The sequence below is a fragment of the Narcine bancroftii genome, chromosome 1 (assembly GCF_036971445.1).
Source record: "Narcine bancroftii isolate sNarBan1 chromosome 1, sNarBan1.hap1, whole genome shotgun sequence".
NCBI classification, from domain to species: Eukaryota; Metazoa; Chordata; class Chondrichthyes; order Torpediniformes; family Narcinidae; genus Narcine; species Narcine bancroftii.
In genome coordinates, this window is record NC_091469.1 from 103310418 (window position 1) to 103333962 (window position 23545).

Here is a 23545-nt window from a genome sequence, read left to right on the forward strand (position 1 = left end):
TCAGGGTACGGAATCTCTGAAATGTTCCATGTCAAAGGGTTGTGGAGGCTAAATCACAGGGGAGGGGGTGGGTTTAAAGAAGGAGGAGATTTTTTTTAAGATCAGGAAACTGAGGGCCATGGGGACTTGGCAGAGAGGAAGAGATGAAGCCTGGGATAGATCAACTACTATCATATTGAGTAGCGAGGCAGGCTTACCACTCTGTGCTAATCAATTCTCTCGATTGCATCTTAAACTTACTAATCATGCCGTCTGTGTTCGCATTCAAATCGTAAGTCCATGTAATAAACATTAGGGGACCTAGCAATGACCTCTGCAACGCATCAATAGTCAGAAACCTCCAATGGGGAAAAACACTCCCCCCACACCCCCAAACCACCTTCCGTCTCCTCTCACCAAGCGAACTTTCCTTTCAGTTGGCGAGTTTACATGAGATCCCATGTGATCTATCCTTCTGGATCAGCTGACCATGCAGGACTCTGAAAGGCATTGCTAAAATCCAAGGAAACTACATTTACCACTCTGCCCTCATTAATCCTCTCAGGTGCATCTTCAAAAATCTCAATAAAATTCATGAAACATGGAAAATATTTCAGGCCTTGCCCATCTGCTGTGACTCCACACATGGAAAAAACACACTGATCTTTAAGGGGATCTATTCTCTCCCGACTACCCTTTTACTCTTAGCATACTTACAGATTCTCTTGAAGTACTCCTTTACCTATCTGTCAAAGCTCTCTCATGTCCTCTTTTTGCCAAATGATTTCATTCTCAAATGTGTTCCAACATCTCTTACACCCCTTCAAAGGACAATGATCCTAGCTGCCTCTACTTCAAATATTCTGCCTTTTTTCCTGACCAGAACCTCTATATCCCTTGGAACCTAGTTTAACTAATCCTGTCCCCTTTTCCCAACACCCTAACAGGGACGTGCCAAACCTGAACGTTCCCCATTTGCCAGACATGCCTTTTCCTGTAGAACCTTTCCCAATCAACCTTTGTGAATTCCTGTCTAATGCCATCAAAATGCCCCAACTTAGGATGGTAATGTGGACCAGATCTGTCTTTTCCCATTACTAGTAAAAATTAATAGAATTATAGTCACTAGTCCTAAAATGCTCTTCCACTGATCCATCAGTCACTTATCCGGGCTCTTTCCTTTTTGGGAGTCAGTTAATACCCTCTCTCCAGTCAGGCTATGTACATGTTGTTTGAGAAAGCTTCCCTGAATTAGTTCATCATCTGACTGTACATGTATGTAATATATATATATATATATATATATATATATATATCTTTTTTCTTTGGCTTGGCTTCGCGGACGAAGATTTATGGAGGGGGTAAAAAAGTCCACGTCAGCTGCAGGCTCGTTTGTGGCTGACCAGTCCGATGCGGGACAGGCAGACACGATTGCAGCGGTTGCAAGGGAAAATTGGTTGGTTGGGGTTGGGTGTTGGGTTTTTCCTCCTTTGCCTTTTGTCAGTGAGGTGGGCTCTGCGGTCTTCTTCAAAGGAGGCTGCTGCCCGCCAAACTGTGAGGCGCCAAGATGCACGGTTTGAGGCGTTATCAACCCACTGGCGGTGGTCAATGTGGCAGGCACCAAGAGATTTCTTTAGGCAGTCCTTGTACCTTTTCTTTGGTGCACCTCTGTCACGGTGGCCAGTGGAGAGCTCGCCATATAATACGATCTTGGGAAGGCGATGGTCCTCCATTCTGGAGACGTGACCCATCCAGCGCAGCTGGATCTTCAGCAGCGTGGACTCGATGCTGTCGACCTCTGCCATCTCGAGTACCTCGACGTTAGGGGTGTGAGCGCTCCAATGGATGTTGAGGATGGAGCGGAGACAACGCTGGTGGAAGCGTTCTAGGAGCCGTAGGTGGTGCCGGTAGAGGACCCATGATTCGGAGCCGAACAGGAGTGTGGGTATGACAACGGCTCTGTATACGCTTATCTTTGTGAGGTTTTTCAGTTGGTTGTTTTTCCAGACTCTTTTGTGTAGTCTTCCAAAGGCGCTATTTGCCTTGGCGAGTCTGTTGTCTATCTCATTGTCGATCCTTGCATCTGATGAAATGGTGCAGCCGAGATAGGTAAACTGGTTGACCGTTTTGAGTTTTGTGTGCCCGATGGAGATGTGGGGGGGCTGGTAGTCATGGTGGGGAGCTGAACCCTTCTCCATTAACAATGGCGTGAAGCAAGGCTGTGTTCTCGCACCAACCCTCTTTTCAATATATATATATATATCACTGACAAAAGGCAAAGGAGGAAAAACCCAACACCCAACCCCAACCAACCAATTTTCCCCTGCAACCGCTGCAACCGTGTCTGCCTGTCCCGCATCGGACTTGTCAGCCACAAACGAGCCTGCAGCTGACGTGGACATTTACCCCCTCCATAAATCTTCAGCCGCGAAGCCAAGCCAAAGATATATATTATATATATAATATATAAAAAAATATATATATATATATATAAATCTATATACCAGACGAAACAGTGTTCTCTCCAGACCACACTGCGCACGCGCACACACACAGACAGCACATAATAATCATACATACATACACATACAATTTAAAATAAATATTTACAAATAATTGCAATTATTTATTCAGTTATAGGATACCATTCATTAATCTCACAGTCTGCAGGAAGAAGTCATTTCCCAGCCTGGCAGACCTGATTTTGATGCTCCTGTACCTCCTTCTTGATAGTAGTGGGTCAAAGATACTGTGCACTGGATGGAAATGATCGTCAATAATTCTTTGAGCCCTTTTTAACCAATATTCCCACTAAAAGTCATCAATAGAGGAAAGGATGACCTCTGGTCTTTTCAGCCATTTTGACGATCCTTTGCGTTGACCACTGATGCTTTGCAACTGCCAAACCACACAATACAGCCAAAAAGGACACTCATTTGTGCTCCTGTAAAATGTTGTCAACATGGGGGCTGATAGTCTTGCCCTCCTCAACTTCTTTAGGAAATGTAGGCACTGCTACAGCTTCCTGAATAGTGAGGTGGTGTTGTGGGTCCAGGATAGTCTGTTATATGTGCACCAAGGAACATTGTGCTCTCCATGTCAGAATCATTGATGTGTATTGGAGAATGGTCGACCTTCGTCCTTCTGAAGTTCACAATCATCTTTATCTCATGTTGTCTTCACACCATTTTATGAGCCAACTCATCATCGCTGCTGATGAAACCAACTACTGTTGCTTCATCTGCAAATTTGATGATTCTGTTTGAACTGAATCTGGCAGTGGAGTCACGAGTTATCAGAGTGACCAGACAGCCCTGAGGTGCACCAGTGCTCAGTAAGATGGGACTTGAGAATTTGCTGCCAACCAAGATTGACTGTGGTCTTTTTGTTAAAAAAAAGTCCAGGATCAAAGAGGGGTGTTGAGTCTCAGCAATAAAACTTTATCCACTAGCCTCTGAGGTATGATCATGTTGAACGCCGACCTGAAGTCAATGAACAAAAGCCTAGCATACAAGACATTGTTCTTTCGGTGGCTCAGAATGGAGTGGATGGCCAAAGCAAAAGCATCATCTGTGGTCTGGTTGGACGGTACACAAACTGGAACAGGTCCAATGTCACTGGAAGGTGAGTGGATGAGTTCCATTACCAGTCACATCAAAGCACTTCATGACTGTCGAGTCAGTGTCACTGGGTCACTCACAGTTAACCCTTCCAAGTCCCAATCACTCTGACAGCCTCAATCAATATTAGGAAGGTTAAAACAATCTTCTCTTGCAAGACTATTATTCTCACAGCGATCTACAATCACCCTATATATTTTCTCCTGTAATTCCTGCTGAATATTGGATTTCCCCCATAGTACAATTCCACCAGTGATCACCTTATTTCTTAGTTTCAACTGTAATGGATAAATATTGGGAGGAATTTGGTAAGATTAGTGGGTTACATACATACACACATTTTAAAACAGATCATTTCAAATACTGAAGAATTCATATTCAGGAACATTGCAAAAATTATGGAGTATGTTATGCATATTTCACAAGTAGGTGCTAATTGAAATGACATCATGAAAAGAATAGACCATTGTCTTGGATTGGAGACAGGCTGGCTGGTTGAATAACTACAAGGTGCTCACTCAAAGGTCAATGAGAAGTTTTGGTTATCTAAGACAACAGATGGGAGCAGAAGGATAACTCCTGTTGTTTGCTGAAGAAGGTGGGATTTTTGTAAGTGAGAGAGTCACATGGCTTTCTGGAGTTTGGCAGTTGGAGAGAGAGAGGGAGAGGAGACAAGATCTCTCAGCCAGTGTGTGTGACACTCAAAGCAGCTGAACAGTACAAGCCAGGAAGCTTGTTGAAACAGAAAGCTCCAGAGCAGTGGATGGCTGGAAGTACTATCTGTCTGATGTTTCTCTTGGAATAAGTGAAACAGAAAAGAAATCTGAGAAAGCCTGAAAGAAAGAGGTGATCATCTGGAGAACCCTGATGGGGCAAGTTTCATCAGCGAGACATTGAGGTGACTAATGGTGGTACCTCAGTTGTGGAAATCCTGGAACAACAAATCTCTCTCTGCAACTGCCAATTCCAGAAAGCCATGTGACTCTCTCACTTGCAAAACCCCCCACCTTCTTCAACAAACAACCGGAGTTATCCTCCTGCTCCCATTTGTTGTCTTAGATATACTTTATTTAAAAGATAGAAAAAAACATAACATACAGTATAAAAATAATCAAAAAATAGATTTTACATTAACACCCACCCCACCCTCCCACCCCTGAGCCAACTCCCTTAAGGGGAGCAACAAAAAAATTATATATACATAAAAAGAAAATATTATAAATGTTAATAACATTTCAAAGTACATCTAAATGCATATATTTCAAATACAGAGACCACTTATTAACAAAAGAATAATTATCATGTAAATTATAAGTAATTTTTTCCATGACAATACATACTTTCAATTCAATGTGCCAGCGTGATATATTAATCTTAGTATCTTCTTTCCAAGTACTAGCAACACATTTACGCGCTATTGATAAAGGAATTTGAATTTTGTCCAATCCCATTCCCCTTAACAAATACAAATTTCCCAACAAAAAAAAATCGTTGGATCTAACATTAATATAAAATTATATAATTTTTCCAAAACTACTTTAATTCCTTGCAAAAATGATTGAACTTTAACACAAGACCAAACAGCATGTAGAAAAGTTCCAATACATGAGCCACATCTAAAACAAGAATCCGAATCACTAAACCCATATATTTTTAGCTTTTCTGGGATCAAATATAATTGATGTAAAAAATTATAATTAACCATTCCATATCTTACATTAGTCAATTTAATTACACTGTCCTGACACATAGTCGCCCAATCATCTTTGGGAAAAATAAATACTAAATCTCTCTCCCATTTAAGTTTAGATTTCTCCTAATCTGACTTATCCATACTCTTCTTTTTCTTTCTTTGGCTTGGCTTCGCGGACGAAGATTTATGGAGGGGGGTAAATGTCCACGTCAGCTGCAGGCTCATTTGTGGCTGACAAGTCCGATGCGGGACAGGCAGACACGGTTGCAGCGGTTGCAGGGGAAAATTGGTTGGTTGGGGTTGGGTGTAGGGTTTTTCCTCCTTTGCCTTTTGTCAGTGAGGTGGGCTCTGCGGTCTTCTTCAAAGGAGGTTGCTGCCCGCCAAACTGTGAGGCGCCAAGATGCACGGTTTGAGGCGATATCAGTCCACTGGCGGTGGTCAATGTGGCAGGCACCAAGAGATTTCTTTAGGCAGTCCTTGTACCTTTTCTTTAGTGCACCTCTGTCACGGTGGCCAGTGGAGAGCTCACCATATAACACGATCTTTGGAAGGCGATGGTCCTCCATTCTGGAGACGTGACCCACCCAGCGCAGCTGGATCTTCAGCAGCGTGGACTCGATGCTGTCGACCTCTGCCATCTCGAGTACTTCGACGTTAGGGATGAAAGCGCTCCAATGAATGTTGAGGATGGAGTGGAGACAACACTGGTGAAAGCGTTCTAGGAGCCGTAGGTGATGCCGGTAGAGGACCCATGATTCGGAGCCGAACAGGAGTGTGGGCATGACAACGGCTCTGTATACGCTTATCTTTGTGAGGTTTTTCAGTTGGTTGTTTTTCCAGACTCTTTTGTGTAGTCTTCCAAAGGCGTTATTTGCCTTGGCGAGTCTGTTGTCTATCTCGTTGTCGATCCTTGTATCTGATGAAATGGTGCAGCCGAGATAGGTAAACTGGTTGACCGTTTTGAGTTTTGTGTGCCCGATGGAGATGTGGGGGGGGCTGGTAGTCATGGTGGGGAGCTGGCTGATGGAGGACCTCAGTTTTCTTCAGGCTGACTTACAGGCCAAACATTTTGGCAGTTTCTGCAAAACAGGACGTCAAGCACTGAAGAGCTGGCTCTGAATGGGCAACTAAAGCGGTATTGTCTGCAAAGAGTAGTTCACGGTCAAGTTGCTATTGTGTCTTGGTGTGAGCTTGCAGGCGCCTCAGATTGAAGAGACTGCCATCCGTGCGGTACCGGATGTAAACAGCGTCTTCATTGTTGAGGTCTTTCATGGCTTGTTTCAGCATCATGCTGAAGAAGATTGAAAAGAGGGTTGGTGCGAGAACGCAGCTTTGCTTCATGCCATTGTTAAAGGAGAAGGATTCAGAGAGCTCATTGCTGTATCTGACCCGACCTTGTTGGTTTTCGTGCAGTTGGATAACCATGTTGAGGAACTTTGGGGGGCATCCGAGGCGCTCTAGTATTTGCCAAAGTCCTTTCCTACTCACGGTGTCAAAGGCTTTGGTGAGGTCAACAAAGGTGATGTAGAGTCCTTTGTTTTGTTCTCTGCACTTTTCTTGGAGCTGTCTGAGGGCAAAGACCAAGTCAGTAGTTCCTCTGTTTGCGCGAAAGCCGCACTGTGATTCTGGGAGAATATTCTCGGCGACACTAGGTATTATTCTATTTAGGAGAATCCATACTATCTTGTAACAAATTATACATAACTAAAATATAACCCTTTTTCAGTATAGAGAAAATCAAAGATTCAAATCTCGACAAAGTAGGTAAAATCACCTCTCTACCATAATTATCTTTTATCAAAGCTAATACGCAAACAAAGAATTTACAGGTATATCAAATCTTTCTCTCAATTGATTAAAAAAAAAGAAATTTCCCCTCTACAAAACAATCTTGCATTGTCTTTATACCTTTAGAATCCCGAATCTTTAAATGATTATTAAACATTGAAAAAGGAATAAGCTGATTATTATACAGTGGAGTTAAAATTGATCATATATCTTTCGACCCTAACACCCTCGTTTTTTTAAAAATCCAAATCTTTAACAAATGTTTCAATATCAGCAGATCATATTGCTGTAACAAAACTGGGCAGCTTCATAATAGTTTTGAAAATATGGTAATTGTAGTCTGCCCAATGCATATTTCTATGCAACGCCACTCGAGCTAATTTACCTTTCCATAAAAACTCTCGCACTGCTTTATTCAAATCTTGAAAAAAAGCCCTTAGAAAGTGAACAAAGTATTGACTGAAATAAATATTGAATTCGAGGAAAAATATTCATTTTAATACAATTAACCTGACCAATCAAAGTTAATGGAAAATCTTTCCACTTAATCAAATCTGCTTTAATCCGTCTTAAGATAGGTACATAATTTAATTGTACCTAATTGATAATTAGTATCCATAAACACACCTAAATATTTAATTTTACTTGTCTACCTTAATTTTGTAATAGTTTTAAATTCAGAATAATCTCCTACTCCAAATAGTAAAATTTCACTTTTATCTCAATTAATTTTATATCCTGATAATTCTCCAAATTTCAAGAAACACTCTTGCAATAATCTACATTTAAGATAAACAAAACTTCTCATTGACCTTTGAGTGAGCACCTTGTAGTTATTCAACCAGTCAGCCTGTCTCCAATCCAAGACAATGGTCTGTTCATTTCATGACGTCATTTCAATTAGCACCTACTTGTGAAATGTGCATAACATTCTCCATAGTTTTTGCAATGTTCCTGAATATGAATTCTTCAGTATTTCAAATAAGATCTGTTTTAAAATGTGTGAATGTATGTAACCCACTAACCTTACCAAATTCCTCCCAATATTTACCCATTACACAACCATATTGTCCTGATGAACATTTCCCCAGGAATATTCTTAACACTACCATGATGTTCTCTCTCATTGAAAACAATTATTCTTCTAGACCTGTGGATCGCCAAGTTGCTAGTCTTGACCATCCCTATAATGGGTTTAATATCCTAGTCTATGACCTGAATTCATCTCCTTTACTTGTCAGGTTTCTTGCATTAAAATAAATGTGGTTTAGTCCATCATATCTTTCTCATTTCCAGTCCTGTTCATGTCTATTGAAGATACTCACTTTAACTATGTGTGCTTCGATATCACCTACTTGCGCTATTGCCACATCCCCCTAACCTTCTCCCCTACCCATACAGAGAGTTCTACATGCAAAGTATCACAGTCACAGACAATGAGGATCTGGTGTAAAATGTTGAATTAGTCTTACCATTGCTTGGTGATGTCAAACATCATTATAACACCATTGCAATTCTTGTAGACATCAAGGAATTCTGCATCCAGAGCCATCTCCGCATCAGACTACAGAAAGAACACAACATGGAGGGTTACTGCTTCTGACTCAAAGGAACAACTTGTGGCAGCACAGAATGTCAAACTGGGACCCTGAACACAAAATAAATCTGTTGCTGGTCAGACCCCTTTTAGAGCATTGGGAGTCATGCTGGGTATGACATCCCAAAAAAAAAAACAGAATATGAGAGCAATATGAGGAAATGGACCCTTTGTCTTACTGAGTCTATGTCTACCATTAAACACCCACTTACATTAATCTTTACTAATCCCATTTTTATTCTCCGCACGTTCCTCTCAACACCCAGGATTCAACCACACACCCACACACTTGGAGTAATTTAAAATGGCCAATTAATCTGCCAATCTACACACTTTTGGGAAGTTGGATTAGCACCCCAAAGATACCTACACAGTCACAGGGGAATGTGCAAACTCGACACATAATCATGTTGGCTGCCTTGAAGCACTATCTCAAGGCAGCCAGCATCATAGAGGATCTCATCATCCTGGACACAACCTCTTCTGACTGCTATCTTCAGGCTTAAGGTATAGAAGACTGAAGTCCAGCATGCAAGTTCTCTAGGATCAAGATCAGATTTTTCCAACAGCTAACAAGCTCTTTAACCTTCCCAAACTACCCTAATCATAAACTGCTCTGGGACCACCAAAGATTTATCTGTGCTATTGAAACTATGACAGATTTGTGATAACTTTTAATTTAATATTAAACTATATTTCTTTTCTAAAAATGTCTTAGAATTACAGTGCGGCTTTCGCGCAAACAGAGGAACTACTGACATGGTCTTTGCCCTCATTCAGCTCCAAGAAAAGTGCAGAGAACAAAACAAAGGACTCTACATCACCTTTGTTGACCTCACCAAAGCCTTCGACACCGTGAGCAGGAAAGGGCTTTGGCAAATACTAGAGCGCCTCGGATGCCCCCCAAAGTTCCTCAACATGGTTATCCAACTGCACAAAAAACAACAAGGTCGGGTCACATACAGCAATGAGCTCTCTGAACCCTTCTCCATTAACAATGGCGTGGAGCAAGGCTGCGTTCTCGCACCAACCCTCTTTTCAATCTTCTTCAGCATGATGCTGAAACAAGCCATGAAAGACCTCAACAATGAAGACGCTGTTTACATCCGGTCCCGCACGGATGGCAGTCTCTTCAATCTGAGGCACCTGCAAGCTCACACCAAGACACAAGAGAAACTTGTCCGTGAACTACTCTTTGCAGACGATGCCGCTTTAGTTGCCCATTCAGAGCCACCTCTTCAGCGCTTGACGTCCTGTTTTGCGGTAACTGCCAAAATGTTTGGCCTGTAAGTCAGCCTGAAGAAAACTGAGGTCCTCCAACATAGTCCCCACCATGACTAGCAGCCCCCCCACATCTCCATCGGGCACACAAAACTTAAAACAGTCAATCAGTTTACCTATCTCGGCTGCACCATTTCATCGGATGCAAGGATCGACAACGAGATAGACAACAGACTCGCCAAGGCAAATAGCACCTTTGGAAGACTACACAAGAGTCTGGAAAAACAACCAACTGAAAAACCTCACAAAGATTAGCGTATACAGAGCCGTTGTCATACCCACACTCCTGTTTGGCTCCGAATCATGGGTCCTTTACTGGCATCACCTACGGCTCCTAGAACGCTTCCACCAGTGTTGTCTCCGCTCCATCCTCAACATTCATTGGAGCAACTTCATCCCTAACATCGAAGTACTCGAGATGGCAGAGGCCGACAGCTTCGAATCCAAGTTGATTCGTTGCACTAACTGCTGAAGATCCAACAGCGCTGGGTAGGTCACATCTCCAGAATGGAGGACCATCGCCTTCCCAAGATCGTGTTCTATGGCGAGCTCTCCACTGGGCACCGTGACAGAGGTGCACCAAAGAGGTACAAGGACTGCCTAAAGAAATCTCTTGGTGCCTGCCACATTGACCACCGCCAGTGGGCTGATATCGCCTCAAACCGTGCATCTTGCCGCCTCACAGTTCGGCGGGCAGCAACCTCCTTTGAAGAAGACCGCAGAGCCCACCTCACTGACAAAAGACAAAGGAGGAAAAACCCAACACCCAACCCCAACCAACCAATTTTCCCCTGCAACTGCTGCAACCGTGTCTGCCTGTCCCGCATCGGACTTGTCAGCCAAAAACGAGCCTGCAGCTGACGTGGACATTTACCCCTCCATAAATCTTCGTCTGCAACGCCAAGCCAAAGAAAAGAGGTACAGGGACACACACAAGTCATAGCACATTTATAGAGAACTATTGTTTTCTGAGAAGAGTTCATTCTTGGAATCAAAGTGTCTTGTACAGACAGAGCTAAGTGGGTCTTAATTATTCAAGAATTGTTGAGGAAGCCATCTGTTTTTAATCAAAGTCACTTAAGCCTCTAACAGAGATGAGGTCAGAGGGTAGTCATGCAGTTTCCAAGAATTGGGACTCACCTTGTCCATGATGTAACTGTCACATGATTTGGAGAAATATATTACTGAATTCAGACATATTTGAGTTCAGTTTTGGAACCGTTCAGCTTGGAGTTTACAGAAGTCAAAAGCCTATGAAACTTTGTGAAATACAGGGTTGAATTACAGTGACCAGATTTGGTGCTGTTTGTTTTGTGTTACTTGAGTGGGGGGTGGGGGGGGGGGGGAAACACACAGAATCCGTAGCTTTTATATTAATGAAGACCACTTTTCTGTCTCTTTGGAAAAGAGGACAGAATTCTACTGGCTCTTTTTTTTGTGTTTGGCCACTTCTTTTAACCCTTATCTAGTTTATGACTTAATTGTGGAAGATAACCATATTTGTTTAACCCTTGCCTGGGTTTATGAATTCATTGCGGAAGAAAATAGCCACATTCGCTGTCTTTGAGAAGAGGGCAGACTCTTCATGTGGACAATAATTGGAAGTGTATAAAGGTTAAAACCTTGTTTTTGATTCTTAATTTTGTGTCTGTCTCTTTAAGAGAACTATTGTTTTGAGTATTTCCACAGTGACTAAGCTAAGAGCTTGCTCTTTCATTCTACAAGATGTGAAGGAAGCATGAGCATGAGAAATTTTTCTTTGAATTTGCTTCTCTTTAAAAGCTTTTTAAATCATTTGTATCTTTATATCCACTTTATAATCTCTATAGCTTCCATCACCGCTGTCTCTGCTCCATCCTCAACATTCATTGGAATGGCTTTCATCACCAACATCGAAGTACTTGAGCTGGCAGAGTCCACAAGCATCGAATCAATGCTGCTGAAGACCCAAATGCACTGGGTGGGTCACGTCTCCAGAATGGAGGACCATCGCCTTCCCAAGGTAGTGTTCTATGGCGAGCTCTCCACTGGCCACCGAGACAGAGGTGCACCAAAGAAGAGGTACAAGGACTGCTTAAAGAAATCTCTTGGTGCCTGCCATATTGACCACCACCAGTGGGCTGATATCGCCTCCAACTGTGCATCTTGGCGCCTCACAGTTCGGCGGGCAGCAACCTCCTTTGAAGAAGACCGCAGAGCCCACCTCACTGACAAAAGAGGAAAAACCCAACACCCAACCAACCAATTTTCCCTTACAACCGCTGCAACCATGCCTGCCTGTCCCGCATCGGACTTGTCAGTCACCAACGAGCCTGCAGCAGACGTGGACATACCCCTCCATAAATCTTCATCCACGAAGCCAAGCCAAAGAAAAAGAAAAATAATCTCTATATATTGTTGCATCATTATACAATAAATGCTTTATTATTGATTGTTATGAAAGTCTTAATGCAAAGCTATCCAAAATGTTTATCCGCTTTATGTAGTTTTAATTCGTTGCACTAACTAAAATTGTGCATATTTATCTATCCTTGTATATTTATCATCTCTTTTTCTGTCCATTGCTGCAATATGGAAATTTAATTTATACTCTTGTGGGTGTGTCTTACATAGCTGTGTGACTGAAGCATGCATGACAATAAACTCCACATCCTATCAAGATGTGAAACCAAGCAGGTAATAGAGCTGATCTATAGGCCAGTTGCAATCTCACCAAAAAGCAGAAAAAAAACTATTTGCTGAAAATTTGAAATGCAGGAAATGTTCACCAGGACCTGTAGCATTTGAGGAGAGAAAAAAAATGCTTTAGGTCTATGACCTTTTGCCAGATTTTGAAATGTGAGAATACATTTCAGGTGCAGAGGAGAGGGGAACAGGGAAGATGTCTGTGATAGGATGAACATCAAGAGGATCCAGGCTACACAAATGTTTGGACCATCAGAGGTCAATGTTATTGTCTACAAGAGATGTAAAGGGGGAGGAATTTGGGCACAAAAGCTTAGAAAACTGCACCTTGATTTCAAGTATTTCAATATGTACAAATGATTGTTTTTTAATTAACACAGTAGTTAAAGAAGTCATACCTGCTGTGGCCATCTCACCAACAGTGAAATCTGACCATGAGCCTGGGGAAGCCGAGATCAATAGTGACAAGCAGTGAAACACAAAAGTGTGATTGCAATAAAGAACAGAAATTGTGGAGGAACTCAGCAGATCTTACAGCATCCATTGGAGGCAAAGATATATAACCCACATTTCGGGCAGAGACAGCAGGTAGCCGAATTAAAAGAGCAGAGGGAGGAGTACAGACTAATAGCTCTGCATTTAGAGCCAAATCCCCTCACTCTTGACATCCTCCCCATATCCAATTAACAGAGTTTGTCTGTTGTTCTATTCTCCTCCCTTGCCCTTTCTTTTAATTTAGATACCTGCATGTTTTTTACTTATACCTTAAAGGGCTCAGCTCCAAAGCGTTGGTAACACATCTTTGCCTCCATTGGATGCCGTTACGAGCCCAGAGGACCTCAAAACCCAGCAGCAATAGATATTCACCAAGATAAATGGTTACTTAAACAAAAGTTGCTTTTAATTATCTTTAAACATGAAAACAGAATCACACTTTAACTTATCATTATGGACTTAACTAACCTAACTTAACCCCCTTCTAATTCTAAGTGCATGTGCATGTAATATGTGTGTGTAAGTTCAGAAAAATTCTTTGATTCACAGTACAATCTAACTTCTTATTCCTCCAAGTTCACTGGTTGCAGGCAACTCTTATACTGTGCATAGAATTTAACATTTATAAGTTCACCAGGCTTTGGTGCTTGAAAGGTAAATGGTTACTGCCCAGGAAGGTTCTTGTCAGCTTTCAGAGAGAGATTTGTTGATCCAGGACAGCCACAACTGATTTACTTCCATTAGCCACATCAGTGTCTTGCCAAAGAAACTTGCCCCCTCAGGGTTCTTCAGACTATAACCTCTTTCTTTCAGGTCACCAGAGTTCCTTCTTGTTTCTCTTATTCCAAGTGAAACATTAGACAGCCAGTACTCTCCTCTCCTCTTGCATGAGGGCTTTGACCAGGCTGAACTAAGCACTCACAACCCATCTTCCAAATGGGATTTTCCACAAGCTTGCCAGCTTGTCGTGTTCCAGTCCCAGTTGCTGCTGCTGACTGTAAAACTGTAGAACTGATGTGTGTGTGTGTGTGTGTGTGTGTGTGTGTGTGTGTGTGTGTGTGTGTGTGTGTGTCTCACAGAAAACCTGTTTGACTCTCTCTGCTTGGAAAACCACATGACCTTCTTTGAACAGCAAGTTCCTCTCCAGATAGAAGGTGGCTCCGACAAGCTCTCTCATCTGTGCCTTTTTGTAAACAATCCATTAGTGAAGTCTCTTGGGCACTCTCCAAAGCTTTTGCAAAGATTGTTGGCCCCAACATGTCTAGCATGAGCAGAGCCTCCAGTATTTTAAATAAGATCTGTTTTAAAGTGTTTGTATGTGACCTACACTAAAAATCCCTGCCCCAATTTATCTCCCAAAACATATCTATATTCTGTCACAATGCTACGAGACGTGCTGAGTTCCTCCAGCATTTCTGTGTCAATAGTAACATATTATCATTAAATCATAAAATTGGGCAGTCTGCACTATACACACATTCAAGGTCAAAACTCACAACAGACATTGGCCATTTAGAACCTTGCTTGAGAAAGCAAAGGCAGTTCTGGTCACCTCATTATAGGAAGGAGGTGGAAGCTTTGAAGAGGGAGCAGAGGATATTTACTAGCATGTAGTAAGGATCGGTAAAGGTGTTCAATGAGGCAAGGTTTACAAGGTTAGGGCCTTTCTCTTTGGAGAGAAGGATGAGAGGTGACTTATTGGTATAAAAGATTGTCCGGCAGTCTGTAAGGAGACTGCACGTTTTCCCTGTATTTGTACGGGTTTCCTCCCATCCTTCAAAATGTATGGGGGTTGTTGGTTAATTGGGATATTTAGGCAGCAGAGGGTCGTGGACGTAAAGGCATTTCATGTTATGTTTATATTTTAGATTTTAAATGTTGAGGCATAAATAGAGAGGACAACCAGCACCCTTTCCTGAGGTGATAATAGCAAATACTAGAGAATATCTATACAAGGTGAGGGGAAGAAGGTTTAGGGGAGATACGTGGTGGTGGAGGAGACTGGTACAATCAGGACATTTAACAGCCATATAGACCAGCACAACATCATGGGCCAAAGGGCCTGTCCTGTGCTGTGATGTTTTCAGTGTAAAATTGAACTCGCTCCCTGCAAGAAATGACATTGAGAGATGACAGAAAAGCCACCTCACTCTTAGCTCATCCATATAGATGGATCAAAAAATTCCAATTGGTCCAGAAATATTTGTAAGATTGCTTCTATTGTACAAGGGTTTAATAAAAGGTTGAAGTGCTGAAGCTTTTTGACATTTAATCTAATTTGCTTCTGTATTTTATTTCTCAACCTCACTTGGAATTTAATTTCCACTTAGAATATCAGTTCCACCTCCAGCTTGTGTACCTTTACTCAAATGAAACATGAAAGACTGCAGACACAGTAACTGAAGTAAAGACATAATACTGGAGAAACTCAGGTCAAAAATCATACTTTACATAGCAAAGATAAATGTACATAAACAATGTTCTGGGCTTGAGCCCTTCATCAAGGTAGGAGCAAAATGTAGGTAGGAGCCTGAATAATGGTGATGGTGGGGGGAGGGGGGGGGTTGGGGAAGGAGCATAGGCCCACATGCAAGTAATATGGAGAATGAAAGGAGGGCACAAGAGATACTGGAGATTTCAACATAGAAAGCTGCAAGCCACGAGCCACAAGGTGGCGGGTAATATTAATTAATAAATTAGCAACACCTAATATTTTGTCTGGGTATTCTCCAACCAGTTAACATTAATATCAACTTCTCTGGTTTCTTCCAGACCAATCCCCGTTCTCCATCTCTTGCATATCCCTCTGTCCCCTTTCCTCCAGCTCTCCACCCCTTCACTCTCCATTCAGTCATCCCCCTCCCCATTTTCTGTTGTGCCCCCCTCCCTTATCCACCTATTACCTCCTATCATGGGCCTATGCTCCTCCCCCCTGCCCCTCCCTCCCTTATCCACCTATAATTTCTTGCCTGTGCTCCCTCTCCCATCACCAGTGCCATCACCAGGTAGGCAGTGCCTGCCTACATTTTGCTCATACTATGGAACAATTTACAGTACAAACAGGCCCCTTTGGCCCTTCTAGTCTGTGCTGAACATTTGTTTTTGCCTAGTCCCACTGACTTGCACCTAGACCATAGTCCTCCATACCTCTCCCATCCATGTACCTGTCAAAAATTCTTCTTAAATATTAAAACTGAGTCTGCATTCACTTCAGTTGGTAGTTCGTTCCGCACTCCCACCACTATGTGAAGAGGTTCCCCTTCATTTTCCCCCCAAACTTTTCCCCTTTCACTCTTAACCCACATCCTCTTGTTTTTTTTATCTTACTATTCTCAGTGCAAAAAGCCTATCTACATTTACTCTTTGTCTATCCCCCTCATAATTTTAATACCTCTATCAAATCTCATTCTTCTTTGCTCCAGGGAATAAAGTCCTAATCTGTTTAACCTTTCCCTGCAACTCCATTCCTGAAGTCCAGGTAACATCCTAGTAAATCTTCTTTGCACTCTTTCAATCTTATTGATATCTTTCCTGTAGTTAGGTGACCAAAACTGCACAGGATACTCCAAATTTGGTCTCACCAATGCCTTATACAACTTCACCATAACATCCCAACTCCTATACAGGAACTCCCCAACTTGCCACCTATGCGACTTACGTCTGCACATATGACCGATTTAAAAAAGTATATTTTATTTATGATTTTCCAATATTAAACTCAAACAATGATCAACATTATCAATGTTAACAGTATCAGCATTGACTACAAAGTTTTCTGCAGAGTTCAAGCTCTTTTCATCTCCCTCCTTCCCCACATTTAACACTTAATTAACCAACATTCAAGACACTCAAAAAGATACAAGACATATCAGGGTTTTATGGGTTTGTCACGACACAGTGCTCAGGCTGTTTTCTTCTGGACTTTTCCTGGTTGGGATGGAACACTCCTTCCCCCTCACCACCCCCCCACCACCCCATTGAGGGATAGACAGGGAAGGTAGGAGGTGAGGTGAAATGGTCCACAATGTAATTGTGCTCCTATAGAATTTAAGTATGGTTGCCAAATTTTCAAAAAAGTGTCACACTTTTTTCTTGTTACAGTAATTTTTTCCAGGGGAACATAGGTCTGGATCCTGTGAGAATTCTTTACCTATGATTTTTTTTCTAGGACTTGGTCTAGTTCCACCCAGAAGGGTCTCACCTTGGTATACTTCAGGTTGTGTGTACACAAGTTCCTGTCTCAATGCCACATCTAAAACATTGGTCTGTCAATTCTGGTTTAGATCTGTTCAATTTTTGCAGCATCAGGTACAGCTGGTGTAGAAAGTTGTATGAAGAAATTTTGTAAAAATATAAGAAAAATTACACTGTTTATGTTGTTTTTGACAAATTATAACAGGGATAATAGGGCATGTCAGAGCCAAAATGTGTGTACTTCCTTTATTAGTTGGTGTCCTGGGGTCCATAGGATGGGCGCAGCCATCTTGATTCCTGTGCGCATGCGCGAGTCTTTGGTTGGCACATGAACAGTGACTTGGCATATTGGAGTTCTGTTGGTGCATGTGGGAGAGTTAAGGGCGCAAATTCACTATCACCAGGACGCTTAAATCTTGGGCATGCACCAAATGAACTCCTATATGCAAACCCATCATGCATGCGCCAATGGAAGATTCGCGCATGTGCACAGGAATCAAGATGGCCATGCCCAGCCTACCGATACCAGGACGCCAACCAACAAAGTAAGTACGCACATTTTGGTTTTTACATGCCCAATGACTTTGGTACTCCATATGAGCAGGTAAAATTCTAACTTGCGTCCTTTTTGAGATACGACTGATCCTTCGGTCCCAATTACGATCACAAGTCGGGGAGTACCTGTACTCAATACTGAAGGCCAATATTCCAAAAGCTCTCTTTACAACCCTAACCACCTGTCACCCCAGTTTCAAGGAATTGGGGTTCTATATTCCCAGGTCCTTCTGTTCTACGGCACTCCTTAGTTCCCTACCATTCACTGTGTATGTTCTTTCTTGGTTTGTCCTTCAAAAATGCAATACCTCACATTTGACTGCATTAAATTCCAACTGCTATTTTTCAGCCCATTTTTCTGGCTTTGACTTTGAAGAAAGGCTTAAGCCTGAAATGTTGGTTATTTATCTATCTTTGCTATAAAGTACACTGTTTGACCTCCTGAGTTTCTCCAGCATTGTGTTTTTACCTTTACTAAAGACTGATTTCTTGCTGGTGGAGGAGCTAAAGAAGTAATTCAGCCAGGCCCTCTGACCCTGCTCCATCTATACAGTTTAATCAATGGCTTTACTTTTTTTTAAATTTTTTATTTTTCACACCATAAATCACATTAGTCATGATACACACTTTTTCCTTTTCACACATATACAGTGACATTTTCTTCCCCCCCCCTCCCTCCTCCCAACCCACCCCCCACACCCCCCCCTCCCATCCATTTAAGGTATACAATCTAGGATACATTAAACCAGTCAGACAATGTTGTCACTCAACAAAAATACACCAGAAATTCTACTGAGTCCATTCTTTTCTTTCCTTCTCCTTCCATCAACTTAGGTAATGATTGTCCCTGGTAGGTTTTCGCTATTGTATTTAATGTAAGGCTCCCATATTTGTTCGAATATTTCAATATTATTTCTTAAACTATATGTTATTTTTTCCAATGGAATACATTTATTCATTTCTATATACCATTGTTGTATTTTCAAATTATTTTCCAATTTTCAGGTTGACATAATACATTTTTTTGCTACGGCTAGAGCTATCTTAACAAATCTATTTTGTGCATCCTCCAAATCAATTTCAAATTCTTTGTTTTTTATGTTACTTAGGAGAAAGATCTCTGGATTCTTTGGTATATTGTTTTCTGTTATTTTATTTAATATCTGATTGAGATCTTCCCAAAATTTTTCTACTTGCTCACATGTCCAGATTGCATGAATTGTTGTTCCCATTTCATTTTACATCGAAAACATCTATCAGATACTGTTGGGTCCCATTTATTTAACTTTTGAGGTGTAATGTATAGTCTGTGTATCCAGTTATATTGTATCATATGTAGCCTCGTATTTATTGTATTTCTCATCGTTCCAGAACATAATTTCTCCCATGTTTCCTTTTTTATCTTTATATTTAAATCTTGTTCCCATTTTTGTTTAGTTTTACCATTTGTTTCCTCATTCTCCTTTTCTTGCAGTTTAATATACATATTTGTTATAAATCTTTTGATTATCATTGTATCTGTAATCACAAATTCAAGGTTACTTCCCTCTGGCAAACTCAAACTGCTTCCTAATTTATCCTTCAAGTAGGATCTCAATTGGTAATATGCCAGCGCTGTATCTTGAGTATTATTGTACTTATCTTTCATTTGTTCAAAGGATAAGAATCTATTTCCTGAAAAACAATTTTCTATTCTTTTAATCCCTTTTTTTTCCCATTCTCTAAAGGAAAGGTTATCTATTGTAAAAGGGAGTAACTTGTTTTGCGTCAATATTAGTTTTGGTAATTGATAATTTGTTTTATTTCTTTCTACATGAATCTTCTTCCAAATATTGAGGAGATGATGTAATACTGGAGAACTTCTATGTTGTACCAATTTTTCATCCCATTTATATAATATGTGTTCAGGTATCTTTTCCCCTATTTTATCTAATTCTAATCTCGTCCAATCTGGCTTTTCCCTTGTTTGATAAAAATCTGATAGGTATCTTAATTGTGCGGCTCTATAATAATTTTTAAAGTTTGGCAATTGTAAGCCTCCTTGTTTATACCATTCTGTTAATTTATCTAGTGCTATCCTCGGTTTCCCCCCTCTCCATAAAAATTTCCTTATTATTTTCTTCAACTCCTTGAAGAATTTCTCCGTCAGTTGTATTGGCAATGCTTGAAATAGGTATAATATCCTTGGAAAAATGTTCATTTTAATACAGTTTATCCTTCCTATTAGTGTTAGTGGTAAATCTTTCCAATGCTCTAAATCGTCCTGTAATTTTTTCATTAGTGGATAATAATTGAGTTTATATAATTGGCCGAGATTTTTGTTTATTTGTACACCTAGGTATCTTATTGCCTGCATTTGCCATCTAAATGGAGATTCCTTCTTAAATTTTGAGAAATCCGCATTATTCATAGGCATTGCTTCACTTTTATTTACGTTTATCTTGTAACCCGACACTTCTCCATATTCCTTCAATTTCTTATATAATTCTTTTATTGATAGTTCTGGTTCTGTTAAGTACACTATAACATCATCCGCAAATAGACTGATTTTATATTCCTTGTCTTTTATTTTTATTCCTTTTATATTATTATCTATTCTTATCAATTCTGCTAGTGGTTCTATAGCTAACGCAAACAATAAAGGTGATAGTGGGCATCCCTGCTGCGTTGACCTGCTTAAGTTAAATTGCTTTGATACATGTCCATTTACTGTCACTTTCGCTAACGGTCCCTTATATAATGCTTTAATCCAATTAATATACTTCTCCGGTAAACTGAATTTTTGCAATACTTTGAACAAATAATTCCATTCTACTCTGTCAAAGGCCTTTTCTGCATCTAAAGCAACTGCTACTGTAGGTGCTTTATTACCTTCTACTTCATGAATTAAGTTAATAAATTTACAAATATTGTCTGTTGTGCGTCTTTTTTTGATAAATCCAGTTTGGTCTAAATTTACCATTTTCAGTACATGCTCTGCTAATCTGTTCGCTAATAGTTTAGCTATCATCTTATAATCTGTGTTTAGTAAAGATATTGGTCTATATGACGCTGATGAGAGTGGATCTTTCCCTTGCTTTAGTATTACTGTAATTATTGCTGTTTTACATGAATCAGGTAAGCTTTGTGTTTCATCAATCTGGTTGATTACATCCAGGAGGGGCGGAATTAATAAGTCTTTAAATGTTTTGTAGAATTCTATTGGGAATCCATCCTCTCCTGGTGTCTTATTATTTGGTAATTTTTTTTATTAACTCTTGTATTTCTACTATTCCAAATGGTTCTGTTAATTCATTTTGTTCCTCTATTTGTAGTTTTGGTAGTTCAATTTTAGTCAGAAATTCATCTATTTTCCCTTCTTTCCCTTCGTTTTCAGTTCGGTATAATTGTTCATAGAATTCTCTAAAGTTTTCCTTAATTTCTTTTGGATTATATGTAATTTGTTTGTCTTTTTTCCTTGATGCCAATACCATTTTCTTAGCTTGTTCTGTCTTAAGCTGCCATGCTAGGATTTTGTGCGTTTTTTCACCCAGTTCATAATATTTCTGTTTTGTCTTCATTATATTCTTCTCCACCTTATATGTTTGTAGTGTTTCATATTTTATTTTTTTATCCGCCAATTCTCTTCTTTTAGTTGTATCTTCCTTCATTGCTAATTCTTTTTCTATATTTACTATTTCCCTTTCCAACTGCTCTGTTTCCTGATTATAGTCCTTCTTCATCTTGGTTACATAACTTATTATTTGCCCTCTAATGAATGCTTTCATTGCATCCCATAGTATGCAACTTATCTTCCACTGATTCCGTATTTATTTCAAAATACATTTTTATTTGTTTTTCAATAAATTCTCTAAAATCCTGCCTTTTAAGTAACATGGGGTTTAATCTCCATCTATACGTTCTTGGAGGGATGTCCCTAGCTTTACTGTCAATATTAAGGGTGAATGGTCCGATAGTATTCTAGCTTTATATTCTGTTTTTCTTACTCTATCTTGCATACTAGCTGATAACAAAAATAGGTCTATTCTTAAGTATGTTTTATGTCTAGCCGAGTAATATGAATATTCCTTTTCTTTTGGGTGTTGTTTCCTCCATATATCCAAAAGTTGCATTTCTTCCATTGATTTAATTATAAATTTGGTTACTTTGTTCTTTCTGTTAATTTTTTTCCCAGTTTTATCCATATTTGAATCCAAATTCAGGTTGAAATCTCCTCCTATTAATATGTTCCCTTGCGTATTTGCTACTTTCAAAAAGATATCTTGCATAAACTTTTGATCTTCTTCGTTAGGTGAATATACATTGAGTAGATTCCAAAACTCCGAATATATCTGACATTTTATCATTACACATCTCCCTGCTGGATCTATTATTTCCTCTTCTATTTTAAATGGCACATTTTTACTAATTAATATAGCGACTCCTCTTGCTTTTGAATTATACGATGCTGCTGTAACATGTCCTACCCAATCTCTCTTTAATTTCTTATGCTCCAATTCAGTTAAGTGTGTTTCTTGCACAAATGCTATATCAATTTTTTCTTTTTTCAGTAAATTTAGCAGTTTCTTCCTTTTAATTTGGTTATGTATTCCATTAATATTTAAAGTCATATAGTTCAACGTAGCCATTTTATACTTTGTTTATCTTCCCTTTCCGTTTTTCCATCATTACCTTTCCTCCTTTTCCATTTCTGTTTTCTTATTTTAAACCCTTTATAAGACAACATTCCTAAAACATCAAACATTTTCCTTATTCTCCTATTTAAAACTTCTTTAGCCCCAATCTCCCCTTCCCCTCCTGAGTTGTCCTTTATCCCTTGTCGGACAACCACATCTCCCCTCTCCATTTGGGTTTGCGAATTCACTCGCAAGCGTCAACTAATTTTGCAGTGACCGCAACTCCCCCCCACCCAGCCCCCCCCAGAAAAGATTTCACTTTTCATATGTAACAAAGGTCACTCTTTTAGTTCCCTCCTTATTCCCTCTATTCCATTTCCTTCCCTTATTAATTCTTGTCTATACTATCTATATTTTTCTCTAAATACGGATACATTCATGTATGCACATTATACATATACACACTTATACCTCTTTACCCACATACATATAAATCGTGGTCATTTTTACTCTCATTACATGTCTTCATCCCTCAGTCTATTTTGTAATTGTTCTGCAAATTTTCGTGCTTCTTCTGGATCCGAGAATAGTCTGTTTTGTTGTCCTGGAATAAATATTTTCAATACCGCTGGATGCTTTAGTATAAATTTATACCCTTTCTTCCATAAAATCGCCTTTGCTGTATTGAACTCCTTTCTCTTCTTTAGGAGTTCAAGACTATCTGGATAAATGAAGATTTTTTGCCCTTTGTACTCCAGTGGCTTGTTGCCCTCTCGTACTTTTTCCATTGTCTTCTCCAGTACCTTTTCTCTTGTAGTATATCTTAGGAATTTTACTAAAATAGATCTTGGTTTTTGTTGTGGTTGTGGTTTAAAGGCCAATGCTCTATGTGCCCTTTCTATTTCCATTTCTTGCTGTAGTTCTGGACATCCTAGGATCCTAGGGATCCAATCTTTTATAAACTCTCTCATATTCTTGCCTTCTTCATCTTCCTTAAGGCCCACTATCTTTATGTTATTTCTTCTGTTATAATTTTCCATTA

At 40.0% G+C, this 23545-nt stretch overlaps 1 protein-coding gene across 4 annotated transcripts in view; it reads right to left on the reverse strand.

Annotated features, from left to right (window-relative positions):
* LOC138761972 (rab-like protein 6) overlaps positions 1 to 23545 on the reverse strand; it is a 155632-nt gene that overhangs the window by 111209 nt on the left and 20878 nt on the right. For all 4 annotated transcript variants that reach the window (XM_069935040.1, XM_069935024.1, XM_069935014.1 and 1 more), the window contains exon 5: positions 8553 to 8644. In XM_069935040.1, the coding sequence (XP_069791141.1) occupies positions 8553 to 8644 (92 nt within the window). The remainder of the gene's footprint in view (positions 1 to 8552; positions 8645 to 23545) is intronic.